This window comes from Notamacropus eugenii, chromosome 6, assembly GCF_028372415.1.
Source record: "Notamacropus eugenii isolate mMacEug1 chromosome 6, mMacEug1.pri_v2, whole genome shotgun sequence".
Taxonomy (NCBI): Eukaryota; Metazoa; Chordata; class Mammalia; order Diprotodontia; family Macropodidae; genus Notamacropus; species Notamacropus eugenii.
In genome coordinates this window covers 330,585,785-330,608,148 of record NC_092877.1, presented here as the reverse complement: position 1 = coordinate 330,608,148, position 22,364 = coordinate 330,585,785, and the positions used below count along the sequence as shown (strand labels likewise).

Genomic DNA, 22,364 nt, shown 5'->3' with positions numbered 1-22,364 from the left:
TATTTCATTGGAATTATGTAATTCCTCCTGTGTGGGAATTTACTCCACCATTTTATACCTGCTCTGTAGCTTTAGAGAATTGCTTAGGGTGTTGAGTGACTGGCCTAGCTCCTAAGGCCAGCATGTATCACAGATATGACTTGAATCCATAGTTTTCTGACTCTGAGACCAGCTCTTTATCCACTATTTCAAGCTGCCTCTTAGTAAATAGAAAGAGAATAACTACAAAGCAGGAAGGGGGAGGGGGGCATTCACATTGTGGGGATCAGGCAAATTTGCACGTAGAAGGTGATGCATGAGTTGCAGAGGCAGGTTCTATGAGGCAAAGGGGAGAGAGCCAGTTCCAAAGTTGAGAGGTGGCGTACCTGGTATGAAGAACAGAATGGAAGCTCCTTTAGGCCCAGGGCTTTTCTTTTGTTTTTGTCTCCCTGTGCCTGATAACAATGTCTGACAAATAGTAGGCCCTTAATCAAGTAATAAAAGATTCAGAGCCTCCTAAGCCAAAGGAACATGTACGCAAGATGCATTCTGGGTGTTCAGCTGAGACATTGAACTGCCAGAGAGGAACAAAAAAGGTCAGTGATGAGTAAGATTGCTTTTTGTTCTCCCTGCCACATCGGCTAACGTCCTTGGAATCTGCCTCTGCTGAGCTATAAATGGCCAGTCTCAGGATCACCAACAATCTGCTACTTGTCAGTTCTTCATTAAATAGTCTTTGTGTGGAATTGTTAGCCCCTAAACTAGTGGAGAATTTCCTTAATGTACATTTTGGTAGGTGTTACCAATCTTTGCGGTTGCATTCCTCTTCTTTACCTCTGCTAGAATACAGTTGCTTCTGTATGGATAGGTCAACTAAGACCAAAATAATTGACTGGGTGTATTTTATTTCTGTGTGTGTGTGTCTGTGTGTGTGTGTGTGTGGTATCATTGTATGTTCATTCAGTGGTCACTCAATTTTCACTTTGCTTTTCCAAGAACATTTAAGTAGGGAAAAACTAGGCACTATTAACAAGATCCATGGAAGTCCTAAAAGCAAACACACATATGAGTAAAGGACCATGTAGGGAGGCTTTTGGGTAATAAGATAATAAATTTTTTTAATATTTGCAAGATGTTTTGATTATATAGTTGCCTGCTGAATGTTATAGATCTTAGAATCTCAGAATTAGAAGGTACTATTGAAGTCCACTAATCCAACCCATATGTGAATCAGGATACTCTTTCCAACGAGTGATCAGTCAGCAATAAGCATTTATTTAGGGCTAATTATATTCCACACACTGTTCTATCAGTCAGTGAACATTTATTAAACACCTAAGTACTAGGGAAAAAAATAGGCAAAAGACAGTCCCTGCCTTCAAGGATCTAGTAGATAATTAAGAGGGAAGGCACTGGAATTTAAAGGGGTTGGGGAATGCTTCCTGTAGAAGGTGGAATTTTAGTTGAAAACTTAAAAGAAAACCAGGTAGGTTAGTTGACACCTCATGGTGGAGGAGGCATTGTGTTTCAGACATGGGGACAGCCAGAGAAAATGCCTGGAGCCAATACATGCAGTGTGTTGTTGTTAGCTGGACATTCAACACCACTGAATGTATTAAGCATTAAGATGTAAGAAGAGTGGAAAGGTAGGAAGGGGCTAGGTTATGAACATTACATACAGAGGATTTTGTATATTTGATCCTGGAGGGCAGTAAGGAGCCACTGAAGTTTATTGAGTAGGGAGTGACATGGTAGGACCTTTGTCATAAGAAAATCACTTTAACTTATGATGGAAAATGCTATCCACATCCAGAAAAAGAACTATGGAGTCTGAATGCAGATCAAAGCATACTATTTGCTCTCTTTTTTTGTTTCTTCTTTCTTGTGGTTCCTTCCATTGGTTCTAATTCTTCTTTAAAACATGACTAATATGAAAATGCTTAATATGAATGTATTAGTAGAGCCTGTGTCAGATATATATGTCTTGGGGTCAGGGGAGGGGAGGGATGGGAAGAAAATTTGGAACTCAAAATCTTATGGAAATGAATGTTGAAAACTAAAAATAAATGAATTTTTTAAAAAGATCATTTTAGTGGCCAAATGGAGGATGGATTGAATGGGGAGAGACTTGAGGCAGGCAAACCCACTAGCAGATTATTGCAGTAATACAGGTGTGAAGTGATGAGGGCCTGCACTATAGTGGTGACAGTGTCAGAGAAGAAAAGAGGTCCTATTTGAGAGGTGAAATACACAAAATCATGAGCATAAAAATGGTACCATGGAAACCAATGAGATCATCTAAGAAGTATACGGGAGAGCATTCAAAGATGAAAATGAAACAGTCCCTTTTTTACACATTGAGGGTAAAGACAATTTGTTAACATAAACAATATACACTGGGAGAACTGGAGTTGTGATTTCATTGATTGAGAGAGCTTCTGGAAGATGAAACTCTGTCAGTGTATGTTGGCACCTTCTCTACAATTTCTAGTCTTAAAGAGTTGCCCAGAGTACTTAGAGGTTAAATATCTTGACCAGAGTCACACAGTCAGAAGTAAGAGGTGGAACTTGAGTTTAGGTCTTTTGGTGGGGGAGAGGGAAGGTTCTACTAGCTAGCGAAATCTGAAAAGGCTTCATGTCAAATGTGGGATCATATATTCAGAGTTGGGAGTTCACTGAGTTGAACCTCCTTATTCTATGGGTGACTGAACTGAAACCCAGAAAGATAATGGAGTTGCCCAGGATTGAAAATGATGTAGTATCTAAAGTGACATTTGAACCAAGGTCTTCCTAACTCCCAAATCTACACTATTTTGTCTCTTGAACTGAGCTTTAAAGGTAAAGGGAATTTCTAAGAGACAGAAGAAAAGAGGGAGAGTACTCCATCGTTCTAGCCTGTGCTTTAGCCCAGAGGCAGAAAGGAGATGGAGTACTATGAGCAGCAGTGAGCAGGCCAAACTAGCCATACAATGGAAGGCAGGGCTGGGCAGGAAAACTGAACCCAAGAGTGAGAAGGACTTTGAAGGCCAAATAGGAATTTGTATTTTATCCTAGAGGCAATGATGAGGTTTTGGGGTGCTGGGGACCCCAAAATACCTACACACCGGGTCCTGCTCAAATGAATTCGACTCAAGCCTTCTTAAAGCCAAAGAAAACAAAGTTTATTAAAGATTCGCCACCTTGGGTTGGCTTTTAAGGAGTCTAAGCATTTGTAATGCTTGTCTTCACAAGATAGAATCCCAACTAGACAGAGTCTGAGCTGGATTGAATCTGAGCGCTTTCATGGAGGCACAATGGACTTGAAATACACAAATGACTGTAGGAGAGATCTGGGGGTGGTCTGGTAGTCTAGGGTAATGGGAGGAGGGGTTTAGGGAGGGTCTTGAGGAGAAGTCCAAGGAGAAGGTGACTTGACTGGTCAAGGGTTGGAGGCAATCAGGAGATATCAGACAATGGAGGGCCTGGTCCAGAAGCAGGTGTTGCCAGGTAGTCTGGGGTCCCAGGGAGGGTCTCCATAGATCAAACCCAGGGAGGATCCTGATGGGAGTGTCTGGTAATAGGATCAAAGGGAGGAATACCAAAAGAATGCTAAATAGAAGATATGGAGTATCTGGCCTGGGAGAAATGGAAGGGGAATCCAAGGAGCCCCCCCCAAAGACCAGACTTTCCAGGGGGCCTTTCAGACTAACGGGACAAAAGCCCTCCCAATACAAAGGGGAAAAGATTTTGACTTAGGCTTGTACCCCATCAGCAACAGAGAATCACTGAAGTTTATTAAGCAGAGGAGTACCAGGAATGGAAAACAAACAGACTTATTGCAGTAGTCCATCAGAAAAGCAAGGAGGAGCTGCAGACCAGCTTTTGTTTGAAAGCTTTTTGTGAGGAATAACTCACTACATCCCATGGCAGGCCATTTCATTTTTGAAAAGCTTTAATTCTTAGGAACACTTTCCAAAAAAAAAAAAAAAATGGAGGCTGTTGGTGGAACAGTGGATAGAATGCTGGGCCTAGATTCCAGAGGACAAGAGTTCAAATTTGGCCTTAAATACTTAGTAGCTGTAAGACCTTGGGCAAGTCACTTAATCTCCATTTGCCTGTCTTCTCAACTCTAAGATGAGCAAAATTACAGTACCTACCTTGCAAGTTTATTGTGAGGATCAAATGAGATAATATTTGTTAAAAAAAAAAAAGTACTTAGCACAGTGCCTGGCATGCCATATAAATACTTATTCCTTTTCCTTTTAAAAAAAAAATTCTCCATAGTACTGCCTTATTAGAACAATCCATGGCCATTGTATTTAAAGACAGTTATCACACTCTCCCTCCTTTAGTTTTCCTTTTTCCAGGCAAAATATTCCCAGTTCCTTCAACTTATCTTGATGGGACATCAATCCGTTAAGCATCACCTCTTAATTGCCAGGCACCATTCCAAGACTAAAAAGGAATTAGCTGTCCTGGCCCTCCAGCAGCTAATATTTCTAATGATGGAAACAACATGTCAGGTATATAGAAAACACATAGACAAGTAACTTTAAAGAGGAGAATTCTAGCAATTGGTAGAAGCAGGAAGAGCCTCTTGTAGAAGATGGCCCTTGGCTGAGATTTGAAGGCTGAGGGGAGTCAGTAAGGGAACTCCCAACGTACTTCACTGAAAAAATTGAAGCCATCTGACATAAACTTCCTCTTCCCCTCAGTTAAGGAAGAGATGGCCCTTTTCTTTGCAAGGCTAACCCTTCAGTTTGTACCTTGTTCCTACTATCAATTCTCACCTGCTCTGGAAGCTTAGCCCTTCATTTGGAATCTCATTTCAAGAGCTTCCAAATCTCTCCTTATCCATTAATTTCCTCCCTACAAATATGCCCAGATTTTCCACATCATTTGGAAAAAAAAGCCCTTCACTTCATCCCACCAACTCCTGTCCCAAGATATCATCTTATTTCTTCTTCCTTTGACAGCCAACTTCTAAAAGATTAAAAAAAATTTTTTTAAAGACTCTTTCTTAATTCGGACTCACTTTTCTACCCTCGTAAATCTAGATTCCTTCTTCATTTTAACTGAAGCTACTCTCACTAAGGTCACCTATGATCTCATTATTGCTGAATCTAGTGGCCTTTCTCTCTCTCATGCTTCTCAGCCTGTCTGCAGCCTTTGACACTATTGACAACTCCTTCAGCCTAGATGCTCTATTATTTTTGTGTGTGTGGATTTAATCATGACTGAGTAATCTTTTTCCGTCCCTTTTTCTGGAGCATCATCCATGTCCTACCCTTTATGTGGGGGTATGTACCCACATAGAACTTAATAAATGCTTAATCATTCCTGAGCTCCAAACTTACAGCCCCACCTAGGTATCCTATATGTATCTCGAACTTGTTATGTCCAAAACTGAACTCAGAATGTTCTTTATCTCTAAATCATTTCTTCTTCCTGACTTCCAGTTGCCCAGGTTTACAACTTCACTTTACCTTAGTCCTCATAATTCAGTTCGTTGACAAATCTTGCCAATTTTACCTCCATATCATCTCTCTTTTCATCTGTCCTCCTCTCTCTTTTCACACAGCCACCACTGTAGATCAACACACCTACTTTCTCTTTCACCTTCCTGCATTTTCCTTGGCTGTTGCCCCTGCCATGGAATACTCTCCCTCCTCAGGTCTGCCTCCCACCTTCCCAGGCTTCAAGTAAAATCCCACGTTCTTTAAGAAGCCTTCCCATCTCCCTCAATGAGAGCCTTTCCTTGGAGAGTTTCTCCAGTCTATCCTGCAGATGTCTTGTTTTTACAGTCATTTGCAAATTGCCTCCCTAACAAGAATATGATCTCTGGGAGAGCAGGGACTATTTTTGTTTCACACATAGTAGTGCTTAAAAGGGCTTGATGACTTGACATTCACACACACTGTATTCTAGCTAATGTAGGCATTGTATCTCTGTGTTTCTATAGGCTCTTCCTCTGCTTAGGTTGCCCTCTCTCCTCACCCCGCCCTCTCTCCTCACCCCTTGAAACTTCTCTAGCTCCCTTCAAAGCTCAACTTAAGCACCATTTCCTTCAAGAGGCCTTTCCAGATTCCCATAGTTGTTAATCCCCCTCCCACCTGAAATGATACTTAACCTTGTTTGTAATTTATATTTACTTTCTATTGGATGTGTTGTTTTCCCTCCTTTTCTCTTAAGTATAATGTAAGCTTCTGGAGGGCAGGAACTACTTCATTCTTGTCTTTGTATCCCCAGCATCTAGCAGACTGTCCAACACATAGTACCTATTTAATAAATGCTTATTGAGTTGAACTGAAATTTCTTTTCCAAGTTTGGACTGAGTTCTTCTTTCTTGTGGGTCCCCTGTTTCTCCTAATGGCCTTACCTACATTGCAACTCTGCCACATGGTATTTGACTTGGTGGCTACATGTAGACAAATTTTCATTTGGTCTTCCTTTCCTTTTAGTGTCCTTTTGATTTGATTTACACACACTACTTATTTAATTGAGGAAACATAGCTTTGAGAAGTTGAAGACCTTTTCTTAAGTAAAACAGATTCTGAATTACCTCTGAAGACATCATTCTTGAGTGCTCATACTATGTGGGTTCTGGCATCTCCACATTATCATTCTCTTATTTGGTCAATTGTACTTGATTTTGCTAGAATTAGCATTCTCACTTTGCTTGATGAGTGATGTCATTTTCTCCCTTGCAAATGAAACCTTGGCTGATTTTCATTAAAAGGTATCTTTTTAAAATTAATTTTTCTCCTTTGTTTTTAGATTCCTGAATTTGACAACTTGTACCTGGACATGAATGGGATCATACATCAGTGTTCACACCCTAATGATGATGACGTTCATTTCAGAATTTCCGATGATAAAATTTTTGCTGATATTTTTCACTACTTGGAGGTATTGTTTCGTATTATTAAGCCCAGAAAAGTTTTCTTTATGGCAGTTGATGGTGTGGCTCCAAGGGCAAAAATGAACCAGCAACGTGGGAGACGTTTTCGGTAAAGTGAACATTTTAAACTTTTGTTTAGAAGTATTGTCTTAGGTTAATAATGTTTTGCTTACTTGTAATAATTTAGATTGCTATTATTGATATTTTTTTCAACATAAAGCTAGAATTTTATAAAAATTTCAAAAAGCTAGAGTTGGAAAGGACATTACTGACCTCTTAGTCCAACCCATACAGAAATCTACATTATAACATACCTGACAGCTGTTCATCCGCACTCTGTTTGAAGACCTCCAATTAGAAGGAGTTCACAGTCTCTCCAAACAACCAATTTCACTTTCATACATATCTTTTAGGATGTTTCTCCTGACATCAGACTTAAATTTGCCACTTTGAAAGTTGTAGCCAATTTGCGTGTAGCTGGGCCTGCTGATACTTAATAAACAGAATCTACTTCCTCTTCCACATCATAGCCCTTCGAATACTTGAGAACAACTGTCAAGTCTTCCCTTTTCTTCTCCAGGATATTTCCTCTGATTCTTCAACAGATCCTCAAGTGAATTAGATTCAGGGTCTTTATTCAAATCATCAGTAAGAAAAGTAAATAGCACAAGGCCTGGCACTGAACTTTTAACAACTTCTCTTTCTTGGCACAGTGGAAAGGGCTCTCACTCTGGAGTTGGATCTTTTTCCCACTTATTCCATGAGTGACCTTTCACAATCTCTCTGAGGCTCTGTTTCCTCATCTGTATTGGAAAAAAAGGGAATTGGACCACATGCTTCTGAGTCCTTTCCAGGGCTAGATCTGTGATCTCATGATCCATTTCTCCACAAGAATAGTAGGAAGTACTTGACTCCAATCTTAAGTAACTAGAGCTATAGTGTTTCTCTATTATACCAGCTTAGTAACTATAAAAAAGGAAATAATGTTAGTGTAGGCATGAACTGTTCTTAGTGAAGCTGTGATAGGGCTTTGAAATCACTATTTCCTTTCATTAAAATATATTTCATTTAGCTAATTTTTAAACAGATGGTCATTATAGCTTATAGGAAATTAAGATCAGGAATTTATGTTATATAAAGCAAAAAAATGTTTATTTTTTATTTAATAGTCAATAGGTCACACATTGAGGAGTTGCTGAATCATAGCAGTATAATTTTGACCATTTTAAGTGCATAACGGTTAGGTGTTTACAACTTGAAGCATTTGATGCATCAACACCTCAAGGATCCAGGAATTTGTTAGTGTGGAAACTTCTTCCATTGAGCCGTATCACAACGCTTCTAGAACTCGTAGCCTGGCAAGTCACCTGAGGCTCAGCAAAATTAAGTGCCTAGCCCTTAGAGATTATTGTCTTTTACACCATATTCTTCTACATGGTATTTGCTCTCTGTCCTCTAGAGGCGTTCTCAAAAATGATACCGACAGATGGTGTTTTTAAAAATCTAATTATATTTTCCCATTGAATTACGCTATTTCAGAGATAGTTTGTGATAGATTTAGCAGAAGAGGATCTTAATTCATAGCAGGATTTTCTTAATACTTGAGGGATTTTTCTGCTGTCTGTAACCCCTGTCAAATACATTTAAAATATGTAAACCAGTACTTAGGTGACTGTTATATATAAAGACATCCTGAAGTGAATCCTTTTGTAAATTGAGAGACTCTTTAGTAATACTGCTCATATTTGGATATATAGTTTTATCTTAATAGGAGTGGAAATTTGAAAAGTGATGACTCTGAGATCCTTTTAAGTTTCCTTCTATAGTTTGCACAGTTATATTAGCAAGAACATCATGCTATAAATTAAGAGTTGGTAAGGTTCAGCACACAGAAAAATCACAACATTTAGTAAAAATATTGTGGCCATAGTCTTCATTTGAAGCCTAGTGAGACTAGTTAAGTAAATGTCCTTTATCGCATAGAATTATGGTCCAAGCACTCAGAGGAGTACAGCTATGGGACAGGGCAGCGTTAGTCCTGGACAGTTCTCTAAAAGGTCTTCTAGGTTCATATTGTTTTAATGTTTCAGCAAAGAAATGAAATCATCTTGGTAACAGGTAATTAATGTTATTTGATTTTTTTATTTTGAAGCATTTTTGAAAGGAAATGGTGGACAAAAGAAAATTCTGTAATTATATTTTGTGATTTTTAGAATTTTATCAAAGCTCTTCTAATATATAAGCTTCTAATATATATATAATATACCTCAATATAGACATTTTATCTTCTGACATGTAGATATATTTTGGGTGTTCCAAAAGCCCTAGTGCAGTTTTAATCTACTAAAGCTAAAAAAAAAAAGCTTTGAAGAGCCTCTAATGCTATTTTCTGGAGTTCTTGATGCTGTGGAGTGAATAGGTTGTTTACAGTGTTACAATTCAATAGAATTTAATAGTCGTTTCATGAGGTATTCAATTATTTACGTGTGTCCCATCCAAAGTATAAAATCTTATAAATTATCTCAAATATTTTTTGTTCACAACATTTTTCAAGAGATAAAAGTTTTAAACTTTAAAATATCACAATTGCAGAATGAAAGTGTAGAGGAGTCGGTGTTCTGGGAAGGAAATTTTCTAAAAATCTTAAGTCTGAAAAAATTAACTTTTATAGTGCCCATTATTTTCATTTTTCAGGATATTTAAAACACTTTTCCCCCCCTCCCCTTTAACTTTTAAGGGCAGCAAAGGAGGCAGAGGACAAAATCAAAAAAGCATTAGAAAAGGGAGAAATTCTTCCTGCAGAAGCGAGATTTGACTCCAACTGTATTACACCAGGTAAATATATTTAGAAAAAAAATTTTGAGAAACGTTTAAAATGTTCATTGACAAGTATTTCAAAAAGATATTTCATTCTTCGGTTGTTTTATCCTGGACACAGTGTTCAGTTTGTTGTGTTTTCCCAGTTGTATCTCAGAGAATTATTAGATGAATCAGTTTCCTATTATTAGTTTTAAATTCCTGAATGACTAAATCCACTGTTCCACGGGGGAATAAACATTTCTCTCTGTTCTATATGATCCAGTGTTCCCCTTCCTCTACTCTCTCTGGAACAACCCTACAGACAGTAGCAATGGCAGCAATAGTGGGAGTGATTCTTAACAACTCTTAAAGTTATATTTCTTAAAATGAAATCTTATAAGGAAGGACAGGGTATGGAGGGGTGATTAGTAAAATTACATTCTGTTGTCCCAAAAGAGCCCTACCACCCTGTGGTCATGACAAAGACAGATCTTTTGCCTTTCCTGTTTGACAGTGACTCGGTTTTAGGGTACTTTATCTCAGTGATATAAAGACATAGACTGTTTACCTAGCAGAGGTTATACTAAACTGTTAGCCTGTTTACCAGGAAAAAATATACCATCATCTGTGTGTGTGTGTCTGTGTGTATAAGACCCTGCTGCTCGTTGTAATCTTATGCTTGCCATTTCAGGTACCACAAGAAATATATTTTGTATCTTGCCACTTAGAGATTATGAACACAGGCCTTATTTTTTGTTGCTGCTGGTAATGGGCTCTCTGTCCTTAATGGCATTAGATAAGTTTTGCTTTGTTTTGTTTTTACAGGGACTGAATTCATGGCCAGATTACATGAGCATCTGAAGTATTTTGTAAATATGAAGATTTCCTCAGACAAGTCATGGCAAGGAGTTACTATCTACTTATCAGGCCATGAGGTTATTTTGTCTTTTGACTGAAGCATTTTTCTGAATGTCATTTTCTAAAATACAGCATATTACCCCTTTTTTTGGCTTTATATTCAGACTCCAGGAGAAGGAGAGCACAAAATCATGGAATTTATCCGATCTGAGAAAGGAAAGCCAGATCATGATCCAAACATCAGACATTGTCTTTATGGTTTAGATGCTGACTTGGTAAGTATATTTGTGATACTGAAATTTACTACTATCCTCATGATTTCAGTAGTATAAGTGATTAATAGAAGCTTTATACATAAATTTGGTAGTGCTTATAGATGAGATCTCACTGAAGATTGTAGCTCCAGAAATGAGAAGGAATCACTAAAAAACACTGGGAAAAGTAGTTGAGTTTTTCTTAGTTAAAGGAGGAATAGAGTTGGTCACAAGAATCTATAGTGTCTGACCTTAGAATGTCAGCTCAAGGGTCTGAGACAAGTTTTAATTCAGTCTTTGTATCCCTAACATATAACAATGTTTCTTGCATGTAGCCCGGTAGATCTGTGGCCTTTTTAATGTAAGTATTACAACAATGCAGTTCATAGCTCATTCATTGTTTCTTGTTCCTCATGTTCTTCTGACCTTACATGAAAGGCAGTGAAACACACAAACTCTCCATCAAGTAGCCTTCAGTCTTACCACATGAATGACTGTTTTTTTTTCTTTTGGAGAGCAGGGACTTTTTCACTTTCATATTTGTATTTTCAGTCTGATACATAGTAAGAGCTTAATTGGTTTTCCATTTTATTCCTTCATACGTGGCTTTACTAACATTCTTTATACCACTTCTGCATAACTCCTTTTTTATTGTGTGTTGCAACTTCATCTCATGGTATTAGTGATGCTCAGTTTACTTCTTTGGAGACTATCACAGACCATGACTCAAAATCATACAACATTACTAGAGAAATATAGCTGTTAAAAATATACTCCTGCTGTCCCCACCTCCCTTCCCTTCCCCCAGAAAACAGACCTTTGCTTTAGAAAACAGCTTGAGAATCTTTGAAAGAAGGCAGTCCAGTTCCCTCTTCCTCTATTAAATTTTGTTCATTGTCCATTTACAGTGTGTGTGTGTTTATATACAATATACTGATAGAAGAACTTTATAGGTTTTATATTCAGCTATATAGCTCATAATCTGGTCATTAGGAATTCTTCCTCTTGTGTTATTTTCCTATGCGGATAATCAGGCCAATTTCTTTTGATTGATTATGGCTCTGATATAGGAGGTTTTGCATTGTTTCAGTACTTGATGCAATTCAGCAATGTCATCTACATATAGCATCACCTTCTATGGGAAATCTCTCTTCAAATTGGTCATTGCACCCTCTGTGAGGGTGATGAGCATGTCTAGAGAACATATATTGCCCTATTTCATACTTCTCTAGGTGTGAAAGATCAGAGTATCATTGAATGAGGTTGTCTCTGCTATGTTTTTTAAAGTTTTTAAAGTATCTTATTTAATGTTGGCTTGTGCGTGGGAGGCACCTTCTGGAAGAATGATACTTTGCTCTACAGAATTGAATATTTTTTAAGGCTAATAAAAAGTACAGTAGCATACTGTAAATTCTATCTCCTTCAGTCAGTTGTGGTAGAGTAAAGTTGTGATTTGCTGTGAAATATCTATTGCAAAATCAAGTGATGTTCCTTTACAGTGTTCTTATTGTGGATGGTTTTGAAACCCGTTTAGTTTATTTTCATAAGTTTTACAAAGATAGGTAGGTTAGCAATTAAATGTAGCTGTACTCTCACTTTTGGGAGGTAATAATAAGGTTCAATTCTCCCCACTCTTCCTTTGGTATCTCCCTCTTCATTCAGACACTTCTCCCTATTTTCATTGCCTTCAAAATTGTGACCTCCAAGTAGACATCCTTAATTTAGTCATCCTACTTTTCCCATCTTTGTTTTCTTAATGCCATTTGTAATCCTTTAAGAAGCATGTTCAGGACTGTTACATTAAAGTTCAGATATGATGGCTTTACTGTCCATAATGGCAAAAAGAGTTTATTATAAAAATACTTAGCGAGATTTTCCATTTTTCATCTGCTTACTGTCGTTCCAGTTTTTTTCATTAAACTACATCAAGATAACTGCTTAGCAGGGTTTCTGACAAAGCTTTCTTTTTTTTCTTTCCCTGTCTCATTGCTTCTTCCTGTTTTATGACGTGATACTCATAATTTCCCACCTTTCTTCTCTTTAAGTTTTCATAAATGAATTTATAACCTAAGCCAGTGTTGCCCTTTGCTGCCATCCCTTCACTTGCAAAATGCATCCATTTTTAGGGTCTTTTGGGTCTCTTCATTACAGCAGTTGATTTGCATTGGTTGGATTTCTGTGCAAAATTGTAATCTGTCAGTTTTGTTTCCCTTTTCCATTTTGGATACCTTGTTTAATTGCGTAGCATATCTTTTTCTCATTTTTATTCTTCTTGTCTGAATCCTTGATGGCTCCTTTACCCTTTTTTCTATTCTGTTGCCATAGGCAGTGAACGATGTGAAAGTCCCTCAGGGTGAGGGGGCAGAAACGGAATCTTCTTTACTTCTCTGAGTCTCATGCAAACACTGCTGTCTTAATCACATAAATGATAAATGAATCACATAAATTAAAATTTCAGTTTATCCCTGTTCATAGCCATCACATTCTACAAAAGGAAACCTGTTTTAGTCTCTAGCTATAAGAATCCCACTTCACAATACTTTATGCATTAATAAATAGTAAGCATATTTTAAAAAATATATGTACATAAATGTTTTTTAAATAAATATTCATAGTAAAAAAAGTGAATCTGATATTGTAAAGTGTTGAATAGAAACTTCTCTTAAATCCTTTTTCAACAGATTATGCTTGGATTAACAAGTCATGAGTCACATTTCTCTCTTTTAAGGGAGGAGGTCCGATTTGGTGGCAAAAAAACACAAAGGTAAATCATGCCTTAGGAAAGTATGTGCTAGGGAAACATGAGACAGGATTGTTTGAGCATAGTTTGTCATCATTTAATTTATTGAGAGAGTAAAAGAAAAATAAGGCTTATTATTTCCCTTACTGATTCCCATTCTACCAGAACCATTGCTCTCCCCAATAAACATTCACTACATACATCCAGAAGTCTTGATGTACTTTTAAGCTTTCGCAGCTTAAAAGCAGCAGTTAGGTAGCACAGTGGCTAGAGTGCTGGACCTAGAGTCAGGAAGACTCTTCTTCCTAAATTGAAATGTCACCTCAGACACTTAGTAGCCATGTGACCCTGGGCAAGTCACTTAGCTTGGTTTGCCTCAGTTTCCTCATCTGTAAAACTAGCTGGAGAAGGAAATTGCAAACTACTCGGGTATCTTTGCTAAGAAAACCCCAAACGAGGTCATGAAGAGTGAGACACAACTCAAAAAAGACAGAGCAATCACAGCAGCAAAGCTTAGGTGTGCCATATTACACCACTCTACACTTGTTTCATATCCAGTAGTTTTTTTCTTCCCAGTAAGATCATAAGTTCTTTGATGTTAGAGACTCCATCTCCCATAGCCTTTGTATAGCTCCTCCAATTCTTGGGAACTTACTCAGATGCGAAGATAATGACCCTTCTGCCCTGCTTTTTCAAATAATCATAAATTATCCATCGTTGGAGCGCCTTTAATGAGGCTTCCTTGTATGGCATATAGTTGCTATGTCCCTCTTGTTTTTAACACCATCAGTGGTTGACAGATTTTTTTTGTTTGTTTGTTTATTAATAGAGAACTGACCTCTTCCTTGGCTTCAGGGACTTCTGATGGTCACCAACCCATAATGTGGAAAGCTGCTTTAATTTTCTCTCTTTCCTTCATCATTTGTCAAGTCCTTTCAGTTGTGTTTGACCCTTCCTGATCCCTTTTTGATGTTTTCTTGGCAAGGATACTGAAGTGGTTTGCCATTTCCTTCTCCAGCTCATTTTACAGATGAGGAAACTGAGGCAAATGAGGTTAAGTGACTTGCCCAGGGTCATACAGTTAGTCTGAGGATAGACTTAAACTCAGGCAAATGAGCTTTCCACACTAATGTGCTCTGCTACCCAGCTGCCGCTAATTCTTCACCTTACTTGGTTAAACTGTTACAGCTTGCATTTCAGAGTAGAGGGAGGTAAGAAGAGGAACTGAACTGTTCTCTGTCTGTTACAACCCTGATACTGCACTCTAGGGTGCATTTTTTTCTACTTTTTTTTTTCTTTTTTTCCTCCTTTCTTTGCTAGTTGACAACCTTAACTGAGTCATATTCCAATTAGAGATCTTGGGCCCTTAAAATGTTTCTGTTCTAAATTAAGTATTGAAGCATCATTTTTTAATAATGTGATTTTCTCAAGTTAGAAGTGTTCCTATATTTTGAGGCTTTTCTGCTATTGGACACAAGTGTCTAATAATATTTTGAACTTCATTCTAATTTTTCTGTATTATAAAATATAATCTGCTTTTATCTATAATAGCATACTATCATTGTATTGACTATAAAATTTTAATAAATTTTTTACTATCTTCTTGATAAGTAATTTTGATATTCAGTTTCTGTTTTGATATTCGGACCTTAAAAATTTAAGTAGCTATTTTAATCTGTCTAATTTTCAGGGTATGTGCACCAGAAGAAACTACATTTCACCTCCTACACTTGTCTTTAATGAGAGAATATATTGACTATGAGTTTTCAGCATTAAAGGTAAGTATCACACTAACCAGGTGCAAAAAAAAAAAAGCTTATGTGTAGAATTTTTCATGGCATTTATTTTTTTCTCCATTTTACAATAGGACGAGATTTCCTTTAAATATGACATTGAAAGGATAATAGACGATTGGATATTAATGGGATTTCTTGTTGGCAATGATTTTATTCCTCATCTACCTCATTTGCATATCAATCATGATGCACTGCCTCTTCTTTATAGAACATATATGACTGTCTTGCCAGAACTTGGTGGTAAGAAATCTTTAACAATTACACTGAAACTAATTTAGCATCCATACACACTAAAAATAGCACTTAGTTTATTAGGTAGCTATACAAATGACTGCTCTGGAAAGAAGGTGGGTTCCTTGTGGGTCAGGGTAATAAATCTTGAGTTTCCAGATTCCACAGCACACTGTTTAAGCCCACAACTACCTTGTGAATAGTGAAGGTAAAGTTAAATAGCCTCCTTAATAATTACTGTAATTCTTGACATTAACCCTTTAAGTTGGTGAAGCATGTATTAAGAAGACTGACAAATTGCTAGCTTCACAACGATAATAGTAATCATAAGTTTTAAAAGGTTAAAAAAAAATCCTGACTGTTTCGATGACTTGGAACCAAAATTATTGTGGATCAGTAGGTTTTACAGAAAAGAAAAGTGACTGACAGGAAGGGAGATGGAACATTGCAAACCAAGAGTCAGTAAAGGGAAAAGGGTAGATCAAACAGAGATTTGGGTTCTTCCAAGACAAAGTAGCCAGCCATAGTAAAATAAAGTTTTAATAATTAAATGTTTTGTATTTAATTAGTTTTACCCTAACACTGTTATTGCTTACATAGATGGATTATGAGTAATTTTATGGTTGTGTAGACCTGTATTCTATTTTTCTTACTCATTTTTTTTTTTTTTTGGTGAGGGGAGAGACAATTAGGGTTAAGTGACTTACCCAGGGTCACATAGTCAGTAAGTGTCTGAGGCCAGATTTGAACTCATGTCCTCCTGACTACAAGACCAGTGCTCTATCCAGTGCACCACCTAACTACCCCTATCATTTATTTTGTTTAACATTACACTACTGTATGTGTACATAGAAACTAGGGCTATAGGTCTGAATTGGGTATTTTCATTATAATGCTAATTAGTAGAATGTCGTTATATGCCTTAGGGTGTCTAGAATTTTGGAGCTAGAAGGGACCTTAAAAGTCAGTCATTTTGAATTATAATTTACGTATCAGTCTGTACATATTAAGCATATGCCTTGTGCCAAGCATTGTGTTAGGCCCTGGCAAAACAAAGACAGAATGAAAAGAAAAAAATGAAACTGTGACACAAAATGGTAAAGTGATATGCCCAGCTTCACACAGATAGTAGTATGTGAAGGAAGACTTCTTTTTCCAAATTCAGTGTTTTTTCCACTATACCAACCTTGATCCATTCATTATTCATTACATATATAATTTTTTAGAAATTTTTTTTACATTACAAATATCTTTGGATGTTAGAATGAATTTTTTTTTTGTCTTCTGCAGGTTACATTAATGAAAATGGCCATCTCAACTTACCTCGGTTTGAGAAATATCTTATAAAATTGTCTGATGTAAGTAATTTAAAAATTTGTATATTAAATAAGCAAAGGAATCCTCTTTAGTTGAATAACAAATAATTGCAATAATAAGGTATGCTATAACAGCTCTAAATAGTACCAGTGACTCATAATATGACTATTTTTCCTCAAGTTATTTCTCCATATACCCTCTCAATTAAATTATGTCTTGTAACAAAGAAAACTTAGCCAAGTCCAACTGATAAAGTGGCTGCATCTATCAGTGTATGCAGCTTTGCACATCAGAAGTCTCCCCTTACTACAGTTATTTTAAGTTAAACTAAAATGTTTTTGTACAGTTTGATCGTGAACACTTCAGTGAAGTTTTCGTTGACTTGAAATGGTTTGAAAGCAAAGTTGGCAACAAATACCTCAATGAAGCAGCAGGTATTGCAGCAGAGGAAGCAAAGACCTACAAACAAAAGAAACTAAAGGCTAGTCATTTTTTTTTCAATTTTTAATTACAATTATAAAACTCATTCTTATTTTCTTTTCCATAGTATTAGGGTTTCCTTAGTTCATTCTTTATATTTCTTCCCATTTGTAGACTGCATGTATGTGTGTGTCTTTTTTTTCCTTTTAAATCTTTTGCCTTTTTTATATCCTTTCCGGTCTTCTGAAAGGCATTTTATCCCCCTCTAAGTGTTTTGAGCTAACTTACGGAGCTTGTTCCTCTTTCCTCTGAACCCCAGATCATATTCCTTTATTCATCTCAAATTTTCTAGATTTCTGAGCCCAGATAATGATCAAATTAGCCTTCTCTGACCCTCACCATGAGCAGCTGATAGTTAAATATTGATCTCTTCTTGTCTTCACTCTCTCTCATTCCTCACCTTGTGTCCCTCTTCTTTGTGTACATGGATCTCCTCCTCACTGACTCCAGTAGAATATAAGCCCCTTGTGGGCAGGGTGTGCTCATCCTATACCTTGTACTTAGGGCATCTTTAGTGACTAGTCTTGTTATTTTTTAAAAATTCTGTCTTTAAAGCAAGATGTGTGGTCCTTTACATCAATTCTTATTTTTATTCTAAACTTAAATGCAAAACAAAACAAACTTCAATGCCATCTCATCGGTGAACGTGATAGAACAAAATTATACACGAAACTTTGGGTCTTTGTTATATAGAGCTCTGTTATACCTATGGTCATTGGGTGGGAAGTAGGTCCTAATGAAATTTATTGATAGAGTTCTCTTTTTAATCTGTTTACTGCCTTGTCCCTAATTGACTTCAGCTTTTCTTCCCACCCTCTTTTTTATCTCTGTGGGTGCCTCAATCTCACTCTACCTTGCTAGCATTTGTATAGCACTTCGGGGTTTATAGAGCACATTGTAGATCTTGTGTTACTTGAAACACCTTAGTTTCCCTAGAACACGCAACTCTCAGTGCAGTACATGTGGCTTATCCTGAACGATGACATTCATTGTAGCTCTCCAGCTGAATCCTCCATTCTCTTCACCAGACTTCACAGAGAGTCTCTTAAGACTCTCTTAAGCAGAGAATAAAAGGCTACAGGCACAGGTGGCAGCAGAGAAAGTGGAAATGGAGGAGAGATCACATAACTGTTAGAAGGAGAAAAGGTAGCCATGATGATTTTGGGGAGAGTAGATATGCAGCAAACACATCAGAGAGTAAGAAAGGACAATAGAAAAAAAGAGTTGAGTGGGAAAGGTAGAAGGTAAGAAGGAGGTAGGAAGAATTCAGAGAATTAGTGATCAACAAAAGAGATAGAGAACAGGTTTTTATTAGTCACCTAATATTACAAATATCCACAGAGAAGGATTGTATTAACAGTAATCCAGGGTTTGCTGGTTTTTTAAAGTGACCAACTACTTAATAACAGGATTTGTAATTGTATCTCATTTTTTGTATGTCATGTACTTTGTTATAAGCAAATGTTACATTTATGAAACAATTATTTTTATTCAGAAGCATAGTACTCATAAAGTTTCTTACTTCCATTTGTAAAAATGTATCAACACAGAATATTTTTAAAGACCTTTTATTTTGAGGTCTTTTTTAAAGTTTTGTCTTAGACCAATAAGTAACCACAGCTACAGTGACATTATCAGATTAATCAGTCACTTCCTGGTAACAGAGTCTGTACAAGTTACTAAACAAGGTAAAAGTCAGTTGTATCCTCAGATACTTTACTGTTCTGCCATGATAAACTGTATCATAGTAAAACTTGACTTTTCAGATAGCTTGTCCCTGGGAGCGATGTGCTCTTAGTCTGCCCTTATTTATTCGGTCTCACATCTATTTTCTGTCCAATTCTTTACCTTTTGTCGCTTTCACAGTAGTCAGTGAGGCCCCTGAGACCCGGGATATTAACCCTCAGGTTCATTGCCCCTTCCTCTGCACTTGTATCATTGAACTTGAGGTTGATAAAGTGGAGTAGAAAATATGTCATCTTGGTAAAGCGGTTAGCACGTTGCCTCTAATAGCAAGCACTGTGTAAATTCTAGCTATCATTATCATCATCATTATCATAAAACAGACTAGCTGTGAGCAGTGAAGAACATCAGAAAGTTTAATCAATAAGGATTTTGAGGATGGAGCAAAAGCCACATAGTAAGGTCATGCCAGGCTTCACAAAGTTTCTTTGTGTGCCTGATCAGAATGTTCCTTATCAACCAGTGACATGTGTAATTCTTTCTGTATTTATCGAGTTTCAAAGATAGCATTATTTTGCAAGTTTGTTGCTTTTTTTTTGCAGAATTGATCATTTATGCTAATCATACATTTTACTTTTCTAGTATAGAAATAGCTATTGAAGGAAAGATCTACTCTTCTGGATTGGATTTTTATTTGTTTTTAAATTCTGAAGGCAAAATATTAGGGAACAAAGACAGCATCACCATTAAGGATGTGAAATGACAGGAAAGAAGAAAGGTAGAAAATTAGAGATAGTGGAAAGCCTTGTTTCTGAAAAACCCAGTTATCTGTGTAGTCTCCCTGGTTATTGATTGTGTGCTACGGAGCATTTGTGCAATTTAAGTATTGATTATGGGGGAAAAAACCAGTTCATTTTATACTAATACAAAATATGTGGCTTTCAAATGTCATTTAAGTATTTGAAATATTTTTAACTTTCTTGTTCTTCTTGAAATAAACATTTCCATTGGTTTTATGTAGTTTTTTATGTTTTAGGACCAGGAAAACTCCATGTGTTTGGCTGCTTTAGACAAAACTGAAGAAATGGTGGCTTCAAAGAGTGAGCAAAAAATTCTCCCTTGTATTTATCCTCCATTTCTGCAGAACACGTCTCCTACCTTTTTGCATCGGCATCCAAAGTAGATAATTTCATAATATTAGGGAGGGGGAGAACCTTATAACTAATTTTTGAGCCTCTATATCCTCATTCTCTTGGCTTTGTTTCAGGTGTCGTAGAAGACGAACCTGAAGATGATGACCTTTTTGAAACAGAATTCAGACAGTACAAGAGAACATATTACATGACAAAGATGGGGGTAGAAATCGTTTCAGAGTAAGCCCCTCTCATAGTTTCCCTGGTAGTATCACGTGTGCAGAATATTGTTCTAAGTGCTGGGCAAGGTACAGAGTTTCAATCAATAAGCCCGTTCCCTGACCTCATGGAGCGACCCAGTAGAGTGGGCAGAGTGCTGGGTCTAGAATCCAAAGACCTGACATAGTTGCCTAGCTCCAGCCCCTCTAGATGCAGGACACTGGCCAGGTTTCCTCTCTGAGCTTAAGTGAGGTAATGGGTATAAAATGCTTTGCAAGACTTCAAAGAGCACAGTATAAATGCTAGCTGTTACTATTAAACTGTGAATAAGATTTGCAAATACCATTTACCGCAGACTTTTTGTTTTACAAAAAAAAGGATACTTGACTAAGGTGAAAATGTATTTAATAGGAATGTATGTGTAGAACCTATATAAGATTGCATGCCATCTTGAGGAGGGAGTGAGGAAGGAGGGGGAGAGAGGGAGAAAAAATCTAAGATATATGGAAGCGATTGTAGGAAACTGAAAACAAATAAAATAATTTAATAAATTTATAAAAGAATTCCATCTATTTTAAAGTGCTGTAAAAATGTGAGTTATATGTGTGTGGTCCAGGGTGGCCATAAGATACCAATGCAGATGTAACTGGGCATGAGAGCCTCAGAGTATGTCACACAAAGCTTTGTGTCAGGTCAGAGGATGAAGGTGGCCCATCCTGGCACATTCAGGAAAGCTCTCTGCAAGTTCCAGCTTTGGAGGCAGCCTAGAAACTGTGCAGGCTTTGAGAAAGGGAAATATGTCCATGTGACTCTTTTCCATTTCCAGTGACTTTCTGGCTGACCAAGCTGAATGTTACGTACAGGCAATACAATGGATTCTGCACTACTACTATCATGGAGTTCAGTCCTGGAGTTGGTAAGACCCCTGCCTCATCCAGATAATGAAATGGTTATAGATCTCTAATGACCCCTTCTGGCTTAAAATGTCATGATGACTTAAATTTTATGTTGTGTTATCTTTTGGTAATTACTGTGATATACTATATTATCATTTGGAGTTTTCTTTTCTATACTGCTTTCATTTATGGTAACTTTTCAAATGAAATAAATATTGTCAAGTTTAGTTGAAAAACAGGTAAAATTTTGTTAATTATGGAAATTATTTCAGAGAGTTTTGTGTAACTGAGGTATTTCTAGTTTTGGGAGATGGCTCATAGCGTAGAGTATCTTGTCCTATTTGCAATGGGTTATTTGCATGAATAATCTCTGATTTCTGTCCATGTAATTTTTACTCTTAACACCAAGTATCTAAATTGTCTATGACTTGTCATTTGAGTTGGAGGAGGGATGAATTACTGATGTTCAGCTATTTCGTTATTTATTCCTTCACCCTTCCCATCCAGGCCAGAGGGGTATCTGACTTATAAAAAGTTTGAGAGATGTAATTTCTGGGTAATTAACCATTTTATTAATTACGGCTAGTGAATAATTCATAAAAGGATGGTCGTTTGGTTCACCAAAGACAGATCATGACAGATCATTGATACTCATATGCCCTTGAAAAAGGAGATGTTTCTAACAGGTGGCGGTCAGCTCTGATTGGCTAAAAATTAATGAGAAGGATTAATATCATAATGAGAGGTTGGCCTAGTCAAATGAAGGGCTGGGGGCATGTTACTGTGATTGTGTCGCTCTCAATAGTCGCTGTCCCCCATGCCCCCAGCTGATCTGACCTAGTAGAGAATGAGGAAAGAAGAAGGGAAAAATGCTGGATCTCCACAATAGAAACTGGTTATTAAGAGAGAAATAATCATTTCTTTCAGGTGGAAACGTGCTAAAATACCTAAACTATCTACAAAAGTCCAGAAGTAGAGAATATTATTTCTCTTATTTTATTCAAAACACTTCCCCAAAAAATCAAAATTAAATTAATTTGAAATTACTTAAAACTGGTATTTAATTTGGATGTTTTGTAAAAATACATTTATATGGAAC

General features: G+C 37.0%; 1 protein-coding gene across 9 annotated transcripts in view; it reads left to right on the top strand.

The window, feature by feature from the left end:
* Positions 1-22,364, top strand: part of XRN1 (5'-3' exoribonuclease 1) — a 95,975-nt gene that overhangs the window by 5,737 nt on the left and 67,874 nt on the right. For all 9 annotated transcript variants that reach the window (XR_011969026.1, XR_011969027.1, XM_072618193.1 and 6 more), the window contains exons 2-13: positions 6,736-6,968; positions 9,597-9,694; positions 10,484-10,593; positions 10,681-10,791; positions 13,452-13,534; positions 15,201-15,288; positions 15,378-15,546; positions 16,828-16,895; positions 17,201-17,335; positions 20,054-20,117; positions 20,285-20,390; positions 21,196-21,285. Coding sequence is in view for 7 of the 9 variants with exons in the window: in XM_072618193.1 (XP_072474294.1) it covers positions 6,736-6,968; positions 9,597-9,694; positions 10,484-10,593; positions 10,681-10,791; positions 13,452-13,534; positions 15,201-15,288; positions 15,378-15,546; positions 16,828-16,895; positions 17,201-17,335; positions 20,054-20,117; positions 20,285-20,390; positions 21,196-21,285 (1,355 nt within the window). In the remaining 2 variants the exon portion in view is untranslated. The remainder of the gene's footprint in view (positions 1-6,735; positions 6,969-9,596; positions 9,695-10,483; positions 10,594-10,680; positions 10,792-13,451; positions 13,535-15,200; positions 15,289-15,377; positions 15,547-16,827; positions 16,896-17,200; positions 17,336-20,053; positions 20,118-20,284; positions 20,391-21,195; positions 21,286-22,364) is intronic.